Genomic DNA, 18,790 nt, shown 5'->3' on the forward strand with positions numbered 1-18,790 from the left:
AAAAATGTAAAGAAAAGAAAAAAGCTTACCTGAAATACATGTCAACCAAAGCACAAGAGGCATACCTAATTACAAGATAATTAGAAACTAATCACATGCACTCACACAAATAAAAAATGATCACTGGGAATGTATGTCAATATTCAAAGATGATTGCTTACCTCTTATTTTTAATACCGATTTTTAGTATAAACTTTCAATAAAATAAATTTTAACTCCTTCGAAATATTATTACTTTATTTACTAACAAACAAAAAAAAATCTTTATTTTTTAGGGAAAGTTTGAAAAAATGATGAAGAATTTTATTTTTCAAAAAAAAAATTTATTAAGCTGATTTTATTGTTGATTCCAAATAACGTAAAATCTTATGTGTACCTAATGTGTCAACTCAGACAAGAGGACAGTTCAAATAATCTGTTGCGCCTGTAGTGGTGAGTATCCAATCTTTAAAAGCAGCTACTCTCGTCATAACTGTCGGGTTCGTAAAACTTCCACATTGTCCTCCCCAAGAAATTATTCCTTGTAAACAATTTGCAAAGGTAGCCGGTCCTCCAAAATCTCCATTGCAAGCTGTAATGTTTTGGACGTTGTAAACCCCAACACAAAACATGTTTAACGATATGATTTTGGTCGGGTACGCCATTTGGCAGGAACTTCTTGGGATTGACGAAGGATATCCCATTTGGAGCATTTCGGAGAAATTTTCACCATCTTCAATTGCACCCCAACCGGTTATAGCGACACCTGCATGATCTGACACATCGCTAGTATCGTGGAAAGGTACCAGAGCTCTCGAGACATTGTTTCCCTCCATATCTGTTGCGAATTTGAGTAGAGCTATATCAGAGTTATAGGTTTTCTTGTTGTATTTCGGATGAATTATAAAATCGTCCACGTCGATTATGACACCCCCACTTGAAAGATCGACAGATCCAGCCCGCACTGAAAGATCTGAAATGTGTTGGTCCAAACAGCTGGCAGAAGTAAGGGCCCATTGTTTGGAGATAAGAGATGCTCCACAAAAATGTTCTCCTTTATATCTTAAAGATAATTGCCATTGGTGCCGCATAATTGTAGTGTTGTGACCACCGGAAATCGCTGAAACATATTTCACTTTGTAATTTTAAACTAATAGGCGAAGCAATGAAGCAGTAAAAAGCACAAAACCTATCAAATGTTTGGAGTAGGCTGGATCTCAATGAAACTTTTTGCATAGGATTCTTATGAGTGTCGGGAAATTTTGTGAATAAAAATGATGATGTGAAAATGAAAATTGCATTATTGAACAACGAAAATGCATGTTCCAAAGTGTATTTCGAAGTGATGAAAAGTGATAAATTTGTTATTTGGAAATAATTAACACAAATGAGTTCAATATTACTCCTCGGGGGGTTTTTGGAGTCTCTAAACACTAATACCATGTCGGAAATGCTCTCGGAGGTGCCTGGTGCACCTGGGCCCCGTCTACTGCAGTTCTGTAGAAATTCGATACAAAATTTGTGCAAATTCGTTATTCAGGAGTTTTGGGGATCGCTGATTACGAATATCATGACAGTGATGGTCTCCGATGCCCCAGATGCCCAGAACTGGCCTCGTCTCTTGGATTTTTGTAAAAATTCGATACAAAATCAGTGCAAACTTCACACTTATGGGATTTTGAGGTCACGGAACACTAACATTATGTCGGTAATGGTCTTTGGGGCACCTTATATCCACGAAGGACCTATTCTCCTTTAGTTTTATGTAAGTTTGATACAAAATTAGTGCACGTGGATCATTATACGTGGGTTTTGAGGACGCTGATCACGAACATCATAACGGCGATGCCCTTGGTACCCAGGACGGGCTTTGTCCCCTGAAGTTTTGTGAAAATTTAATACAAAATCATTGCAAACTCGTTACTTGGAGGTGTTTGGTGTCTCTGAATACTAATATCATATCAGCGATGATGTGCGGTGCCAAAATAGGCCACGTATCCTAGAGTTTTGTGAAAATTCGATACAAAATCTGTGCAAACTCGTTACTCGGTGGTTTTTGGGATCTATGATCACGAATATCATAACGATGATGGTCTCTGATGCACAAGCTCCAAGAGACCAGCCCTCTCCTGAGCACAAGGTGCCTCGGACACCAAAGCCGGCATTATATTGGTGTTCACCAACTCCAAAAACCCCTGAGTAACGAGTTTACACTGATTTTATATCGAATTTTAACAAAACTCCAGGAGCCAATGCTGTCTTGTGATTCAGGTGCTTCGCACACTTTCAGCGACCCCAAAAACCCCTGAGTAACGAGTTTGCACTGATTTTGTTTCGTATTTCCACAAAACCCTAGAGACGAGGCTCTCCTGGGCACCAGGTGCCTCGACACCATCGCCGACATAATATTAGTGTTCACTTACCCCAAAAACCCCCTGAGTAATGAGTTTGCCTTGATTTTGTATCGAATGTCTACAAAAGTCTAGAAGACGAAGCTCGTCTTGGGTACCAGGTACCTCGTACACCGTCGTCGATATGATATTAGTCTTCAGCGACCCCAAAAATCCAGCTGCAAACATTTGGTAGGTTTATTGCTTCATTACCTCGCCTATAACTATACACATACAAAGCTCGCACAAAAAAGTCTAGAAACAATTTAAAAAGTTTTGAAAACTTGTCATAAATAAACAATAAACATACACAATCAAAGAAAATATCGAGTATTTTTTTTATCTGTAAAATGAAATATAACAGAAAAATATCGTTGCACATAATGGATGCAAATGCCATAAGAATGTCAATACAACAAACATAAAATGTAAAACGTAAAAAATGCTACTTGAAATATAACAGGATCCTCCTACCAGGAAGGAAAACTGAAACATTTAGTAAGCGAAGTTAGAAAATATAAATTTGATCTAGTAGCTCTATAACAGAAGAAACAATATGGGTGGGTAGGCAGAAAATAGATATATGTATATTTTTCAATACCGGAGGCAGTAACAGATTACTGGTACAGGTTTTATAAGACACTTTAAAACCATATCGGATAGGTTATGCACATTGAAACTAGACAGTAAATACCAAAAGATAAATTTGTATTCATACATGCATCCTCGAAAGAAAAGTGAATAGAGCTATAGAAACAGAAAAATATTAATGACAATCAAACTTTACATGGAAATAAACGAAAATAAATATTTCTTGATAGATTTTGCCAAAGAAAAGTGACTTTCAATAAAAAGTACGTAGTACCAACTAAAAGGCATTTATTTATCGGAATATGAAGACCTCCGAACGGCCTTACAGTCAACCAGATTGACCATGCTATATTTGCGTTAACTCCGATTTCATTCATAGAAAACAGAATCAACAGGAAATAATAATTTTCCAACGTTCAGCCCCATCTATACGACGTATAAATAAATCATAAACTTCGGATGACGTAGTTGGTGCCATCTAACGGTTTCTACATAAAATTTTGCATCTAAGCAGCGATCATTCGCCATATTTTATCCACTATTTTTCTTGTTTTAAACAGATCTAGTACATTTTTCTGATATGAGACACAAGTCATAAAACACTAATATTTCATCTTAGACAAGGAAAGAGAGGTACACTCATTTGACAATGACATAATAAATATATATTATAGGCCATACGTACTGGCAAAGAATATTATATTCTTTGGTACTGGTTTATAAATTTATATAAGAAATATTTATTAAATAAATATTCTTTATTTAATAAGGAATTACATATTCCATAACAACACCGCTTCGTTGTTTCTTTTCTTAGAGGTATCATACTAATAATCGATTAAAAAATGATTTGCTAATTGTGGTACAATTTTTTTTGCAATAACTAAATAGACTTTCTTTGATAATTATTATATTAATTATCGATATTATTCTTAATTACTAACTTAACCTGTTTGTTTACAACATGTATGTTCGAAAAAAATGACTGACACTATTTTTTGATGATAAGTTCTAGGACAGCGCAAGAGGAGTGAAAATCATAAATTTTCTTTAGAACGTCTTTTTTTAAAACGTTCTTTAGAACGCCTCTTTAGAGATTAACCACAGAATAAATAACAATCGGAATGCCCACTCTCAGATGCCGATTTTGAAGTTTGTCAGCACGCGATCGCCATATTTTAAACGGAAACATAGACTCGAATTGAGAAATTTGTGAAAAGCTGATATAGAACTGTAATTTAATTTTTTAGAGATGAACTAAAAACTAAAAGTACGAATAAAATAGTGCATAATTATGTCTATAGTTTGCCGTAAATAAATTAAACCGGGTTAATTTTTCTATGCACACCAGATAAAATGTCACTGAACAGCACCGAACGAGATGCGCGTACTTATTTTTTCAATCAGAGTGGGCATTCTGATTGTTTATTAGGTATTCTGTGGTATTACTAAATGTTTTACGTATGGGAATAAACTAGAATAAATTTAAAATCTTAAAATCTACATTTTTACTCCAGATGTCAAAGAGGAAAATGCCACTGAACCTGTAAAAATCATACCAACAGCCGAATTTAGCCTAGAATATTTTGACACTCCAATAAAAATGCAAAAAGGTTTCCACTACTACACGCCGGGCTTCCCTCTAAAAACCCCTTTGTAGGGGGGACAACGGAAAACATCCATTTACCAAAAATCGTAGAAAAAAAGTGTATCAAACGAGAAATACAGCAAGGAGAATTTATTTAGCTCACAATTTTATTTAAAAAAATGATTTCAAGTACTTAACTGACATTCAAATTCGCTGGTTGCTTCAAGCTTCTGAGAGGACTGTTCATCCTACAGAAAAAATGATAATAAACATTTTTGTTCAAAATTATCAGTTACAATTCTTGTTTGAAATATTTTTTTGTACAACGTACAGATTTTCGGTATATCTCGGGTGTTGGAATGGCAAACTTTTTGCATATTTTTTGGGGTTTTAAAACTGACATTCTCAGCAAAACGCAGCTTGTTTGTCTGGTTTTTAGAGATCTATGACTACTCTGACGACTGGATTATAATGAAAACAGTAAAATAAAATTAATAAAATGTAAATGGAAATTTTCAGATCGTACCATACTTTAATAAATCCTAAGAAACATACTGGAAAATAATAAATGATAAAAGTACTCGAATATACCCAAGTCTAGGGAAGAGTCTAGTTTTTAATATTGCATACATACGAGACTACTAGGTACTCAAACAAATTATGTAATATATATGCAAAATTTTAATAATAATAATACACAATAATAATAATCCCGTTTTTAGAACTACCAAAACAATAATAAAGTGGTTTTCTACGACCCCATGAAATAGTACTTCCAAATTACTTACCTTGAACAGCACCAATAAATGCAAATATAACGCAAATTGTCTTCATTGTGCAAAATGTGTCTGTCTAGACAAAAAAATGTATAAGAATACAATAAACTGAGCTGGAAATATCTCAATTGAATTTGTACTGATAACAAATGGTCTTGGTATTAATAATAAATTAATCGAGTGCTTGTTGCAAATAAAATGTATAAAGTGTTTAATACTTTTAAATGCGAAAACTCGTATCTTGAATTTATCTTGAATTAATAATAAATTTGCGAGAATTAATAAAAGTGAATCAACAAGTTGTGATAGAACCAAAATTATTTATTTTTAATAAAAATATGTTGGAGGAAACTGTTTTGTTAAAATCTCGAGATTTTTTCATTAAAATGTCTCTATCATTTTAAAATAAGAAGCTATATTCCAGAAGTGACGGACGAAAATGCCACTAAACCTCTAAAAATCATACGAACAAGCTAAATTTTGCTGAGAATATCAATTTTGGGACCAAAAAAAGATGCAAAAAAAGTTTGCCACTCCTACCCCCGGGCTTCAGCCTAAAACCGCCTCTTGTAGGGGGAAAACTTATGACTATTCATTGATTCACCAAGAATCTGTACGCCGTAGAAAAAATTGTTTCAAAACAAGAATTATAGTTGAGGTTTTACTCGTCGGTAAAAATTCGATATCTATTGATTAGAGTGTCCTACCAACAAAAATTAAAATGTATTTAGAGGCGCAAAGTGCAGCTTTCGTATGCAATTTTTGCATTTTGTTGCGAGTGAAGTCAGTTTCTATAAAGCTGTTAAATATATAAACTTTGCGTGGGAATGATGATGGATGGAAGAAAAATGAGGACAATTTATAGAAATAACAGTAAAGAAGGCAGAAAAGATATGCGACAACTTATCAGTAAAAGTGGTTTTTACCGTCCAACATTTATGATGTTTGGTACTTCTCCGGCACCTCTAGATTGGCAAAGGTTTATGGATATATCTTTCAAGATATATCAAATGTCTATTGTTATCTTGACGACGTTCAGATCGCAAATAAGGATAAAAACAGTAATTTAAAAATGTTAGAAGTTGTTTTGAATAAGTTAAGCGAAGTTAATATTAAAATAAATAAAGAAAAATCCATATTTATGTACAGTAAGCTGGAATATTGTGGGTACCTATATCATAGATAAGGTGGTATTCTTGGTATAATTAACTTCTATATGTAAATTCATACCTAACGCAGCCGATAAATTACATGTATTGTATCAGTTGTAGAAAAATAATGTTTGGAATTATTCACATACCAAAGCTTTTGAATGGACTAAAAAGTGTATAGTTTCAGATTAGGTATTAGTACATTATAACCCTAAATTGCCATTGATTTTAAGTTGTGATGCTTCTAAAATTGGTCTAGGGGCATGTTTAGCTCATAAATTTCCTACTAACAGTAATAAAAATAAATTTGTAGGGAAACCAAAAGGTTTTGCTAGTAGAACCTCACAGCGTAGTGCTAGTGCTGATTTTTCATGTAGGTTTCCAATTCCGTTAAGTTTAAATGAACCTACTGAGTCAGATGAAAATATACCTACCGTAAACAGTATTTTTATGGAAGTTCCACCTGTTACACACCATGAAGTGGCAAAAGCTACTCAAAATGATCCTATTCTTAGTAAGATTTTTCATTATATTCAGCAGGGTTGGGGCAAGAAAGTAGAACCAGATTTAGTGTTATAAAGGTAAATAACATGAATTATATATTGTCAGAGGCGTTATTGTTTGGAGAGGTAGAACTGTTATTCCTTTTAAATTAAGAGAAAAACTTTTTTCTGAATTACATGTGGGACACCTTGGTTTATTTAAAATGAAAACTTTAACTAAAAGTTACTTTTGGTGGCCAAATATTTACTTAGATATTGAGTTATTACTCAGAACTGTAAGGGTTGTTTACAAGTAAGAAATAAACCTGAAATAAAACCGTTACATAATTGGGAATGGCCGGTGAAACCTTGGTAAAGGCTTCACCTTGATTTTGCTGGTACATTTTTAGGCTTTATGTGGTTAATTGTAGTTGATGCACATTCTAAATGGTCAGAAGTAGCTCGAATGTCTAAAACTACAGCAGGTTTGACAGTCAAATGTTTAAGTAGTATGTTTGCTAAATTTGGACTGCCCGAGAAGATGGTCACTGACTATGGGCTTCAGTGGATTTCAGTAATTTTTGTAAAAATATCAACAAATGTAAGGCATATTTGTACTGCTCCATACCACCCAGCCAGTAATAGGCAAGTTGAGCGTGACGTTCAATCTTTTAAGAAAGCTTTGTTATCTAGTAAGTTTGATTCTGATGAAACAGCAGAAATTGATGTCTTGGTTGTTAAGTTATAGAACAGGCTCCACACATATCAACAGGCAAGACTCCTTGTGAACTTATGTTTGGAAGAGAATTGGCAACTCGTTTATTATAAAGATTCAGTTTTGATTCCAAAACAGAGTATTAATTCAAAGACGGTTAATCAGTTTTTGTCTTATGATCATGTGAAAATTTCAATGTATGACGGTAAGCAAAATTGGTTGGAAGGGAAAGCTGTAGAGCCAATTGGTGATGTATAGAGTAAATACACAGAAAGGTGACAGAAACTGTTGATACTCATTTTAATAGCAATAACCTTAATTTAGAAAATGATAATTTCCTACCGGCAATTCGATAAAACCACTTGTCATAAGACGTAGTTTTATGGTAAAAAACTTTTAGATCTGCAAAAGATAGGTAAGCTGTAACATTAGTGGGGAGGAGTGTGGTGTAGTGTTACACGTCTGAGTGCTAACAGTAGACACTCCCGGTTGATTGTGGTTATGTTTGGTTAACACTCGTTGTCAGTTTTTCCTGATATAATGTGGGTATTGTATTAATTACTTAATAAAGAAATAGTCGAGTATTTCTGAATTATTATTTACCTAAATTACATAGTAAAATGTAATAAAACTAAACAAAAAGACGGAATGGTGGAATATGGGCATACGACACGAAGTGGGGAAAAATAAAAAGGATGGAAAAACTAAAACAGTACAAGTGAGCACGATACCAAAAAATAACAAAAACACAAGAACTTAGTAAAAGAACTAATAAGAACAGAAAAAGAGAGGTTTAAAGAAGTTTGGTGAATGACTAAATTAAAATTACAGAGACAACAAAAGTTTCTGGAAAAACGTAAAAAATCTAGGAGGGAAGTAAAGAAAAGAACTCATGAGAAGTTTGAGACAAGCATAACCAAATAGAGATATAACAGAAATACTAGTGTGTAGTGTCGAGGGAATATTACACAGTGGAACCTCGATTATCCGTCTCTCTATTAACCGTCAGGGTCCATACATAAGTTATATTTTTACATTTTATTTATCTAAGTTTGACAATGAAAACCTTACACCATCTCATATTGATCAAACCGTAAAACATCCAGTCAAAAAAATGTTTTGGGGATGTTTTTCATACATGGGAGTTGGATCTTTGGTACCAAACAGCCAAAAATACGAATCCATGTTGGAACAGCGTTTGGACACAGATCTCCAAAAATGTCAGCTCCAAGGAGGAGCGATTCTTTAACAGGACTCTGCTCCCTATCACAAGTTAAAGCAAATGATGGAATTTTAAAAAAGTAAGAAGATTAATGTTTTAGATTGGCCCGGTAATTCGCCAGATCTCAACTCCATTGAAAATTTATGGACCATTTGTCTAGACTGCGCAAAATCGACTGTACTACAAAAATAAAAATGATAAAAGCGGTAATTCAGGTTTGGTTTCAAGATGAAAGAAGGATATCTGGGAACTGTCAGAAGCTCGTAAAATATATGCCAAAAAGGGTGAAAGCAGTAATTGCAGCCAAAGGGGGACATATTTTCTACTAAATGATGAAGTAAATGAAGTTTACCGTTATAGTTTTTATCAAAATATAATTTTTTTCTAAATAAACTGTTTTTTATATTAAAATAGCCTATGATTCCATTAATTAGCTCAGTACTGTATCTTATTCACGACCAATTTCGCCACAAAAACTGAGTAGCGTTTGCAGAAGGTATCCTCCCATTCTTAGTTCCAGCTCCTAACATCCATTCAGAAAAAAAGCAGCTTGCCCACACTTCTATCGAGTCTGGAGTTAAATCATTTTAGACGTACCATTTTTGTATCTGCATTTAACGTTTTTGTCTTTTAATACTTACGATCTCTTATGTATATCCATATGTCGGGGTTGTCAAAGTAAATACCAATAAATAATAAACTTTAATAATGAAGCAAAGTTATATATTTGAGAAACATCTCAAGTACAATTAAAAGATAAAAAAACTATATTAATATTAAAATGAACACTTTTTAATATATCTTGTCCCAATATTAAAGCCACGAAGCCCATAAAAATAGTGTAAGAACAGTTCACACATAAAAAATGTTAAAAGAATATACGGAACAATAAATATATATAATCTGAAATATATAATCTTCAATAAATATTTGTTTCTTATTGCAATAATAATATTATACTGTCTAACTAACGTTTAGCAAGAGTAAGCGACTAAGCCGGAACCTAACTAATTTTGAAAAAGTGTGCGTGTGAACTCTATATAGTCCAAAGCGCCCTGGATGGGACGTTCTGTCTTCGGCTCTACGTAAGGCTTCATCCTCGCCACACAGTAGTCCGCCATTTCCTTGGTAAGATTCTGCAACAAAAAAAAATATAAATATCGCATTTATTCGAGTAAAATGCGCCCACGTATAATGTACGCACGCACTGTACGATATGAAGGTAAAAAAAACATGTGACAGGAAGTTTTTATGCTAATGTTATTTTTAGAATATATATACACATAGTACTGAAACGAGTATAGCGAGCTAAAAAAAGTGGTATAAATAGAGATACTTACGGCATATAATTCCTCTTTGGTGACATATGGACGATCTCCTGCCGTTATTGCCCTAAACGCCTTCTCTATTTCCTCGGAACTCTGGACGTTCTCAGTTTCTTTACTTATCATAAAGGCCATGTATTCCTGTAGAGAAACGTGACCGTCTCGATTCGGATCCACTACATCTGAAAAGAGTACAAAAAAAGATAAATATACAAATTCGACGTAAGACGTAGCAATGATAAACAGAATATTTAAATTTAGCTTACCCAATATGGCATCAAATTCTGGATCAGGTTGGCCTTCTTCCACCATAGGTAAATCGTAGCCAAGAGCTCGGAGACAACTCTTGAATTCTTGATGGTTGAGTTTTCCGGATTTTTCTTTGTCGAAGTGCTTGAACATCATGGAGAACTCTTTTAGGGCATCCTCGCTTACACCTATCAAAAAAATATATAAATTAAATCACGGAATAGATAATGGCGTAAGAAAAAAAATATAATAGGTAAAATGAATATGGAATGGTTCCCATTTCTCACGAGCATTAAGGTTAGTAGTAGAACTTTAGGAGTTAACAAAAACAGCAATCTGAGACTTGGTGAATTACTTAAAAATGTCGTAACGGACAAACTTTTTATGGTCAAAAAACCTGAAACTGGTGCGTTTAGACGCTGTGAAAAGTACAATTTAGGAGCGATTATAAAAGATATGAAGAGCGTTACATTTTTCCACTTATTATCTTCTGATTAGATGATAATAAATGGAAAAATGAAAAAAAATGTTGACGGACAAACATTTTACGACATTCACATTCGGCGTCGCTGTCAGCGTCAACTGGTGACTTGCGCAGGTATTGTCGTTTTATTCCCATCGGTAGTTTACGTCAGTCAGTTGGCACAGAACTGTCGTTGTGTTTCTGTGTGTTGGCAGACACTCGTGCAAGAGTATTTGGAACTTAAGTGAATTTTTTCGCGGTTTTTATATATTTTGTAATTACTAAAAAGTGAAAATACTATGGCAGGGCCTTCTAGATGAAAAGGAGAGCCGTATTCATAATAGATACAAATACAGAATTGCTAGAAATGTTAGAAATTAGGGACATTGAGTTAGTTGAGTCGGATGACGGGTGAGCAGCGACAGAATCAGGGTCGGACTCATAGAAAGTTCGTGAAAATAATATTTTTACGATCAATTAGGCGGTCCGAGGTGGAAATCGAAATGTCAAATATTTCAATATTATAATACAAGAAATATTACAGCGCGATTAGCTTGCATTAACAGATCGAAAGATCTTTAGCAAGAAATTTTATTGATTTATTTTGTTTTTATTGAAACGCTCTCTCGTTTCTTTTAAGTTTATCCATGGTCCTCTAATCCTATTGCACATCTACCCATATATTTCCTCATTGCATATTGAAAGTAGTTTAGATAAAAATCTAAATGACTTTTAAAATCACTTCACTATTTTATCTAAATTCTACAGATTCTAGATTATACTAAAAGTAATCACAATTCAGAAGTTCTGTCTTTATTCTATTAACTAGCGGACCAACTCGACGAGTTTTTTAAATGAAATTTGACTAATAAAAACGAAACCGGAAGTCGACCTCAAAACCGGAATGCAATTTTTAGTTCATCAAATGTCGACATGGATATCATTTAGCAGTTAATTTTGCATGCTGATCACGAATCCGGTGTCAGATTTGCTCTATCTTGACGTTTTATGCGCGTTTCGGGTCACTTCCGGTGTCGGATCGCAACCGGAAGTACATATTTAGATTCGTCTCGACGAGACCTTTCGATCCATATATACATTGTGGGGTCTAAAACTTAAAGTAAATTTTAACTTCCGGTCATCTCAAAACCGGAAGTGAATTTTTGTACCAAAAGTATATCTTGACAATCTCATACGTAATACTAATAATATTCCGAAAAAATATTTTAATTATCTAATATGGTTTTTGAGTAAAGTGGTGGACAAGAAAAGGGCTTAGCGTTTTAGTATATAAGATTTTTAAACCTTTTCTTTTGATATCCTATTTTCACTATTCCGGCCTTTGCTCTATCCTTCACCTTCGAAGTCTTTTACCCATTCATTCCTGTGCAAATAACAATTAGTTGAATGAAATCTTACCGGACTGGTTTCTCGCTTGTATCTGCTGCTCCAAATTGTGCTGCATCCTCATACCCAACTGATCGAGTTGATCCCATTGCTGAGCCAAACCGACAGTAGAATGTTCGGTGTATCTGTTGTCCAAGATGAGATGTTCCTCGAGAATAGCTCCTAGGTCCTCTATCTTCTTCAGATCTGATCTACGAGCACGTACTTCCGCCGCTTTACGTTTCGTCGCTTCCAGTTGCTGCTCCAGAGAACCTGAGCCCTCCATCATGGAGGTACTAAAATATCATAATGTTAGTTATCGTACAAAAAAATGAGGTATAGTTTAGTACACATGTCATGTTGTATGTTAGAGGGTGTGAAGTATATAAAAATATTTTGGTTCCAATAAGTAAAAATATAATATTAATGATTAAAATTTAACTATTAGTAGAATGTTACTATTTTAAAATATTGCAAAAAGATGATTTGTTACCAGTACCATGAGCTATCTTCAGAAGATATGGTTTAAGTGTTCAATGCGGTCAAAACTTTGTTTAAAACACTTGTAGGGCTCAAATGTCTACTCTATTTAAAAAAAATAGCTATAATAGAAAAGAGAATGAAACCAAAAACTTTTTATATCTTCAAAATAGTTTTATTTGCATCCGACATTGATTAGCAGGTTGAGTTTGTTTGCAAAACATCACAATATTAATATTCAAACACCAAAAAGTTATTAAAGTATTAGTTTTCAAATCAAACACTCATTATTTACCCGTCCCATCCTAAAATTCGATAACTGAAAGGATAAATAAATCATAAATTTTATATATTAAGTAACTTTTATACAGGGTTGATTTAAAAGAGGAATTAGATGTGCTAACCATACGTATATTATATAAAAGAGTGTTGTGTTTTTATTAGTTTTTCCCTAGTATGTGATTGGTTTTTTTTTCTTGATGAGGCTTGAGCTGGACAGACTGCCCGAGAGGGGATGAAGAGAATAGCAATACGCAAGGTAAAGGCATATATCAGACCTCGACCAAATTAACAAGATTTAAAAAAGGGAAACTCTAAAAACGACCCAAAATCTAACAAAACCACTTCCAAAAGGGATGCGCAGTAGACTACCAATCTCAACAACATTGAAGAAAAATTCTAGCACTCTTAGAAAAAACGTTAAGACTCTTGAGGTATAATTGCAATGTTTATACGGAGCTCAAGAAAGGAAGCTCGGGATCATAAGAAAGCAGGATATTGTAACTAATAAGATCATAGTACGGTAACCTCAAACCATTTCTCGAGAAAACGTGGCACAGGCTGCTAAAAAATGGAATTAACCATCTTGGTTAACAAAAAAAGGAATTCAGATTGGAGTGTTCAAGCAGGCCACCGATTGTAGACTACAGGTGGGTCTTCAGGTCCACCAGGAATCCAGAAGGGTTAAACAGGCTGCACTGAAATTACCAACTCTATTGTGCTAGTTTTATAAGTAAAAAACCGTCGCAGGCTGTGGATATTAATGAGCCAAAAGCCTGACATAATCACTTCCACGCAGAAATCCGAAGGGAAATTCATGGATACAGAAGAAATATCTTTCTCCAATGGCGCTACAACCCAAATCGAGTCTGGGCCTCTTCCAAACTATGCCTCCAACCTTGCCAGTCACGCGCCGATCTTCTCCAGATTTTCACCTCTAGCACATTTTGCGCGTCTGCTGCCCCTTCACCCTCCCAACTTTTCTGTAGCCTTTCTTTTAGTCTTGCGCCCTGCATTTTACTATCTATGGCTCTTTTTGGCAATCTTTCGGTCTCCATTCTCACTAGATGACCAGCCCATCGAAGTATCTGAAGTTCAACGAGTTTTGAGATCGGTACCTCTTTGAACAGTTGGTAGAGTTAATGGTTGTACCTGGATCTACATACTCCGTTTTCGTTAATAGGTCCAAATATCTTCCTCAGGACTTTTCTTTCGAAGACTTCTATCTTTTGTTTTGTGTCTTCTGTCATCACCCATGTCTCGCATCCATAACATACTATTCGTCTGATAATAGTCTTGTAGGTCCTAATTTTCGATATCCAGTGTATGTTTTTGGAGAGGCACACATGGGCGATTGAAAAGTAAGCTTTGTTTCCCTTTACTATTCTTCTCTGAATTTCTGTTTCTTTCTACAGTTTCTTATAGTACTTTCTGAAACTTTCTACAGTTTCAATATCGTCCTCTAAGTCAACTGTGCGTCTGTTACCCCTAGCTCTTAAGACAGAGGAAATGTCATAGAGATAATAAGCCGAATATCCAACAGATCGGGGACCAATTTTAGGGGATGGGAGCTAAGTATGGAAGTAAATAGGTGATCCCGAAACGATTATTCACCATATTAAATTACATAAGAAAGCTCCAAGGTGCATTCTGGTCATTTTTGGCTCTTTTCGTAGACGTTTAATGTCATATGTGACGTAAATTGTAACGTATTGTCAAAATATCAGGTCTGACGTAAATATCACGTAAAATGGCACTTTTCACGTCAAACGTCATGTATTAACAAATATTACCTTTTGACGTTCGACGTGACGTGTAGAAAAGGGGTTGGCGTGAAATATTAAGTTTCTGACATTTATATGTGACGAGACATTTGACGTCACGTTTTGATATAATACGTATCGTTTTATATTAAATTTTACGTAAATTTTAAGTGAAACGTAACCTTGAAAAAGCCAGAATAAAGCTTAGCACTTTTTATGGGATTTGACGTGGAGAATGAAGCTATTTCGGCATAGTTATGGGTACACCAGACACTAAAATTGGAACCTGCATCTTTTGTTGACATGACTGGCGTAGCCAGGAGAAATCTTTAAACTCTTCAGAAGAAAATTAATGGCTTTTATCCAGAGCAAGGGACTTCTTGATGGAATTTAATGACTTTTATCCAGAGCAAGGCACTTCTTGAGGGAATTTAATGACTTTTATCCAGAGCAAGGGACTTCTTGATGGAATTTAATGACTTTTATCCAGAGTAAGGGACTTCTTGATGGAATTTAATGACTTTTATCCAGAGCAAGGGACTTCTTGATGGAATTTAATGACTTTTATCCAGAGCAAGGGACTTCTTGATGGAATTTAATGACTTTTATCCAGAATTCCTCTTGATGGAATTTAATGACACGGCAATGTTTAGGTACAAAGGTCTCACGATCAAGTACTGAAGACAAGTTTGGTCCCGTCTAAGGCAAAAAAATAACTAGAAAGTGTAACAGTGTTTAGAAATTAACTGCTTTAAAAAGTACTATGTGACTGTGGAACCAAAATACCATATGTCTACCAACATAACAAAGCAGTTAGTTCATTTGTAACAGTGTCATCTATCGCCTGAACCTTGAACTGTTCTGTCTAAACAAATTCACTTTTTTGGTATTTCTTTCTGCAACCACTGTGCCAAAGTAACAAAGCAGTTAGTTCATTTGTAACAGTATCATCTATCGGCTAAAACTTGAACTTTTCATCTTCCTCTCGATATTTAACACAGTGAAGTTTATGCTAAAGTATACTCAGTTTTCAGATATAAAACTGTTGCTCCTTTTTTTGGCAAAATACTCCCTCACAGTGCTTCACAGCTTTTTGTAATATTCTTATTTAAACAACAAAAAGTTACGATTTTATGTATTCATTTATGTACATAATGATATGTGTCAATATTATTAATTTATGTTTTGTAAATGTTTATATTTTTTATTGAATCTTTGATCTATTGTTGCGATATTTAAGGTTAAATTGAATAGTTAAACTTACCGTGTCTCCGTCAACCACTGGTGGAAAGCATTAGCATGCTTAGCGAACTCCTTTCTAAGCTTATCGTTCTCCTCTTGTCTTTGCGCCTCCTTGTTCAACTCAACATCCCTCTCGGCTATGATCTTCTGTAAGTTCCGCCAAGTATCTTCCAATGCTTCCATATTAAACCAGGTGTAAGGATTCGGTCCGACGTTGAACATCTTGATCTGTTGATCTAGCGCGGCCAAACCGTCAAAGTCGGCTTGTGCACTCGACAAGGAAGCTTGGAATTGGGAATGGGCTTCTTTCAACGCGCGGATTTCTTCGATTGAGTTACAACGTACGGGATCAGTCAAATCTTCTTCGGCGTTCTCGAACCAGGAGTTGAATGCGGACGCACGTTTGGCGAACATGAGGAAGAGCTCTTCGATTTCTTTGAATTGTTCTTGCATGCGCAGCAGACGTTGTTTACGTGCGTCAGAGTCGTTTAGAAGTTTTTGCCACCTACAAAAAAATGTATTAAGTCGAATTGGATCGATTTATTAAAAAAGAGCTTACCTCGAAATAACAGCTTGATGTCTTTGGACAATAGCTTGAGTTTGGTCGTGATTTGAAGAAATTAGTTGATCTTTAAGTGCAGTTATGTTTTGAATACCTTCATGTTCGAATGCAGTAAGACCTGAAATATAAAATATAAGGAATAATTAACTGATTGAATAAATGATATTGGGTTTATTTACAAGAAAGAATAGAGGGTCCCTAAAAAATCAAGGAGTAACAAATCCTGGAACAGCAGAAAGGAAAACAGAAAATAAATATACATATAAAGTCTGTTTTTAGACTTAAAAGGGCAAAAATTTCAGCAACTTCTGTAGTGTAATTTATATTTTGATTATTATTTCGGTATTAAATGAACTATTTGTTTCCTGTTCGGTTGCAGTATAATCTCGACGTTATAAATTTTGTTTAGAATGAAAATGTCATTCTATGAAAGTCATAACAATGGAAAATACTTAAATTGCATAATCTACTACAATTATTATTAAGTCAGATAATGGTTAATACATACCAGCGTCAAAGGTCTCCTGTTTAGTCAATAAGGTTTGAACAGACGATAAATCCCTTCCAAACTCTTCGCTCTTGACATGGCTCTCCTTATCGGCGATCCAGCTTTCAACTACATCAGCCTTCCACATGAACTGCAAATAGGCCGAATTGTCTACTAACTTAGCCTTGCGTCTACCAGCCAAAGCCGCCAGATGATCCAATTTGGTTTGCAATTGCTGGCAACGTTGATTGATGCTGTCAGAGTGGTGGTTGCCTTCGGAAACGAGTCGTTGGCCATCGTCGCTGATGTCCTTGCAACGATCTCTATGAGCCTATAAATTAATTAATAATTTCTTCAATACTAAATCGATCTGATAGAAATAGCGAAGTACAAAAAATCATTGATTCCTTTATTATATATTCTAATCATAAAATTATAAATAATTACCTGGAAGTCAGTTTCAAAAGCATCATGTTTCTTCAGCAATCCTTGTACAGCAGCCATAGTATCACCATAATCCTCGACACCCAACAACTGTTGTTTCTCACTAATCCAGGCCTCTTCTTCCTCGACCTTGGCCAAGAACTGTTGGTAAGTCAAAGATTCATCCAACTTCTGTCCTCTGGTAGCAGCTAATTGTTTCAGTTCAGCCCAAGCTTGATTCAAGGCCTTGAGACGTTGTTCGATTTCGGGGACTCCCAAATTAGAAACGTCCATTAGTTTTTCTCCGGCTTCTTGAACAGCTTGGATGGCGGGCTCGTGAGAAGCGAGTTCGGCTTCTAAACGTTTGTGTTTCTTCTTCAAGTTCTGGACACCGGTCAAGTCGCGACCATAGTCGTCTGAACCGACCAAGAGTTTCTTTTCCCTAAACAGACGATATCTCTTAGAATTTGTACATACATATTGACAAAAGGAGGCATACAGAACTTTTTCTACAACGTTCATCGTAAGTAATTGATCAATTTTTAACCTTTATTCTGTAGCCACCATACAGTGGTGCCTAATCTAAATTGTAAAGTATATAGATAATTTAAAAAAACTAATTAAAATTTATTCGAGCCACGTGACCTGCCCATTTCCATTTCAGCTCGAATGACAGATAACAGATGGACAAAACGGATACTGGAATGGAGACCAAGAGATGATGCCTACCGAAGCAGAGGTCGTCCACCAACAAGTTGGACTGACGATCTAAAACGTTGTCATAGGAATTGGATGCAAGAGGCACAAGATCGAAATAGATGGAAAATTATGAGGGAGATCTATGTCCAGCAGTGGATAAGCGAAGATTGAATGATGAATTAAAATTTATACGTTTTCATCCTATTTGAAGTTAACTGCAGCTTAATTATAATAAAATCAATATTTTACTTACTTGATCCAAGATTCTTCATCAGCGATATCTCTGAAGAACTGATGTAGAGTGTTTGCTTCATTGAGCCTAGCTTGTCGGTGGGCAGCCAGATTCTTGATTCGTTCGTATCTTGAATTGATGGAATCTCGTTTTTCTAAAATGGATGTTGAATCGAATTGTCCGCTCTTTACTAGGGAATCGGCCTGGTCGTTCATATCTGAAGAAATGTGTAATTTTCATTAAAAAAAAACAATTGCCAATTCTGTTAGTCGGAATTAGAATCCAAGACTGTATTAACTTGAAATG

The 18,790-nt window shown here is 35.0% G+C and overlaps 2 protein-coding genes across 7 annotated transcripts in view; both read right to left on the minus strand.

Moving 5' to 3' along the window:
- Positions 1-241: 241 nt before the first annotated feature.
- Positions 242-5,528, minus strand: LOC140438502 (trypsin-like). Its single transcript, XM_072528160.1, has 2 exons — positions 5,337-5,528; positions 242-1,099 (listed from the first exon to the last, which is right to left on the minus strand). The coding sequence occupies exons 1-2, from the start codon at positions 5,380-5,382 to the stop codon at positions 390-392; spliced, it is 756 nt and encodes a 251-aa protein (XP_072384261.1). The 5' UTR covers positions 5,383-5,528; the 3' UTR covers positions 242-389.
- Positions 5,529-9,581: 4,053 nt separating this feature from the next.
- alpha-Spec (alpha spectrin) overlaps positions 9,582-18,790 on the minus strand; it is a 47,446-nt gene continuing 38,237 nt past the window's right edge. For 4 of the 6 annotated variants that reach the window (XM_072530505.1, XM_072530510.1, XM_072530506.1 and 1 more), the window contains 10 exons: positions 18,506-18,701; positions 17,578-17,995; positions 17,152-17,461; positions 16,641-16,761; positions 16,104-16,586; positions 13,093-13,116; positions 12,351-12,613; positions 10,486-10,656; positions 10,235-10,401; positions 9,582-10,030 (listed from right to left, as the gene is read on the minus strand). In XM_072530505.1, the coding sequence (XP_072386606.1) occupies positions 9,902-10,030; positions 10,235-10,401; positions 10,486-10,656; positions 12,351-12,613; positions 13,093-13,116; positions 16,104-16,586; positions 16,641-16,761; positions 17,152-17,461; positions 17,578-17,995; positions 18,506-18,701 (2,282 nt within the window). In that variant the 3' untranslated portion in view covers positions 9,582-9,901. The remainder of the gene's footprint in view (positions 10,031-10,234; positions 10,402-10,485; positions 10,657-12,350; positions 12,614-13,092; positions 13,117-16,103; positions 16,587-16,640; positions 16,762-17,151; positions 17,462-17,577; positions 17,996-18,505; positions 18,702-18,790) is intronic. The other 2 variants (XM_072530511.1, XM_072530509.1) reach the window with 1 other exon arrangement.

The sequence above is a fragment of the Diabrotica undecimpunctata genome, chromosome 4, assembly GCF_040954645.1.
Source record: "Diabrotica undecimpunctata isolate CICGRU chromosome 4, icDiaUnde3, whole genome shotgun sequence".
In the NCBI taxonomy this organism is placed as follows: domain Eukaryota; kingdom Metazoa; phylum Arthropoda; class Insecta; order Coleoptera; family Chrysomelidae; genus Diabrotica; species Diabrotica undecimpunctata.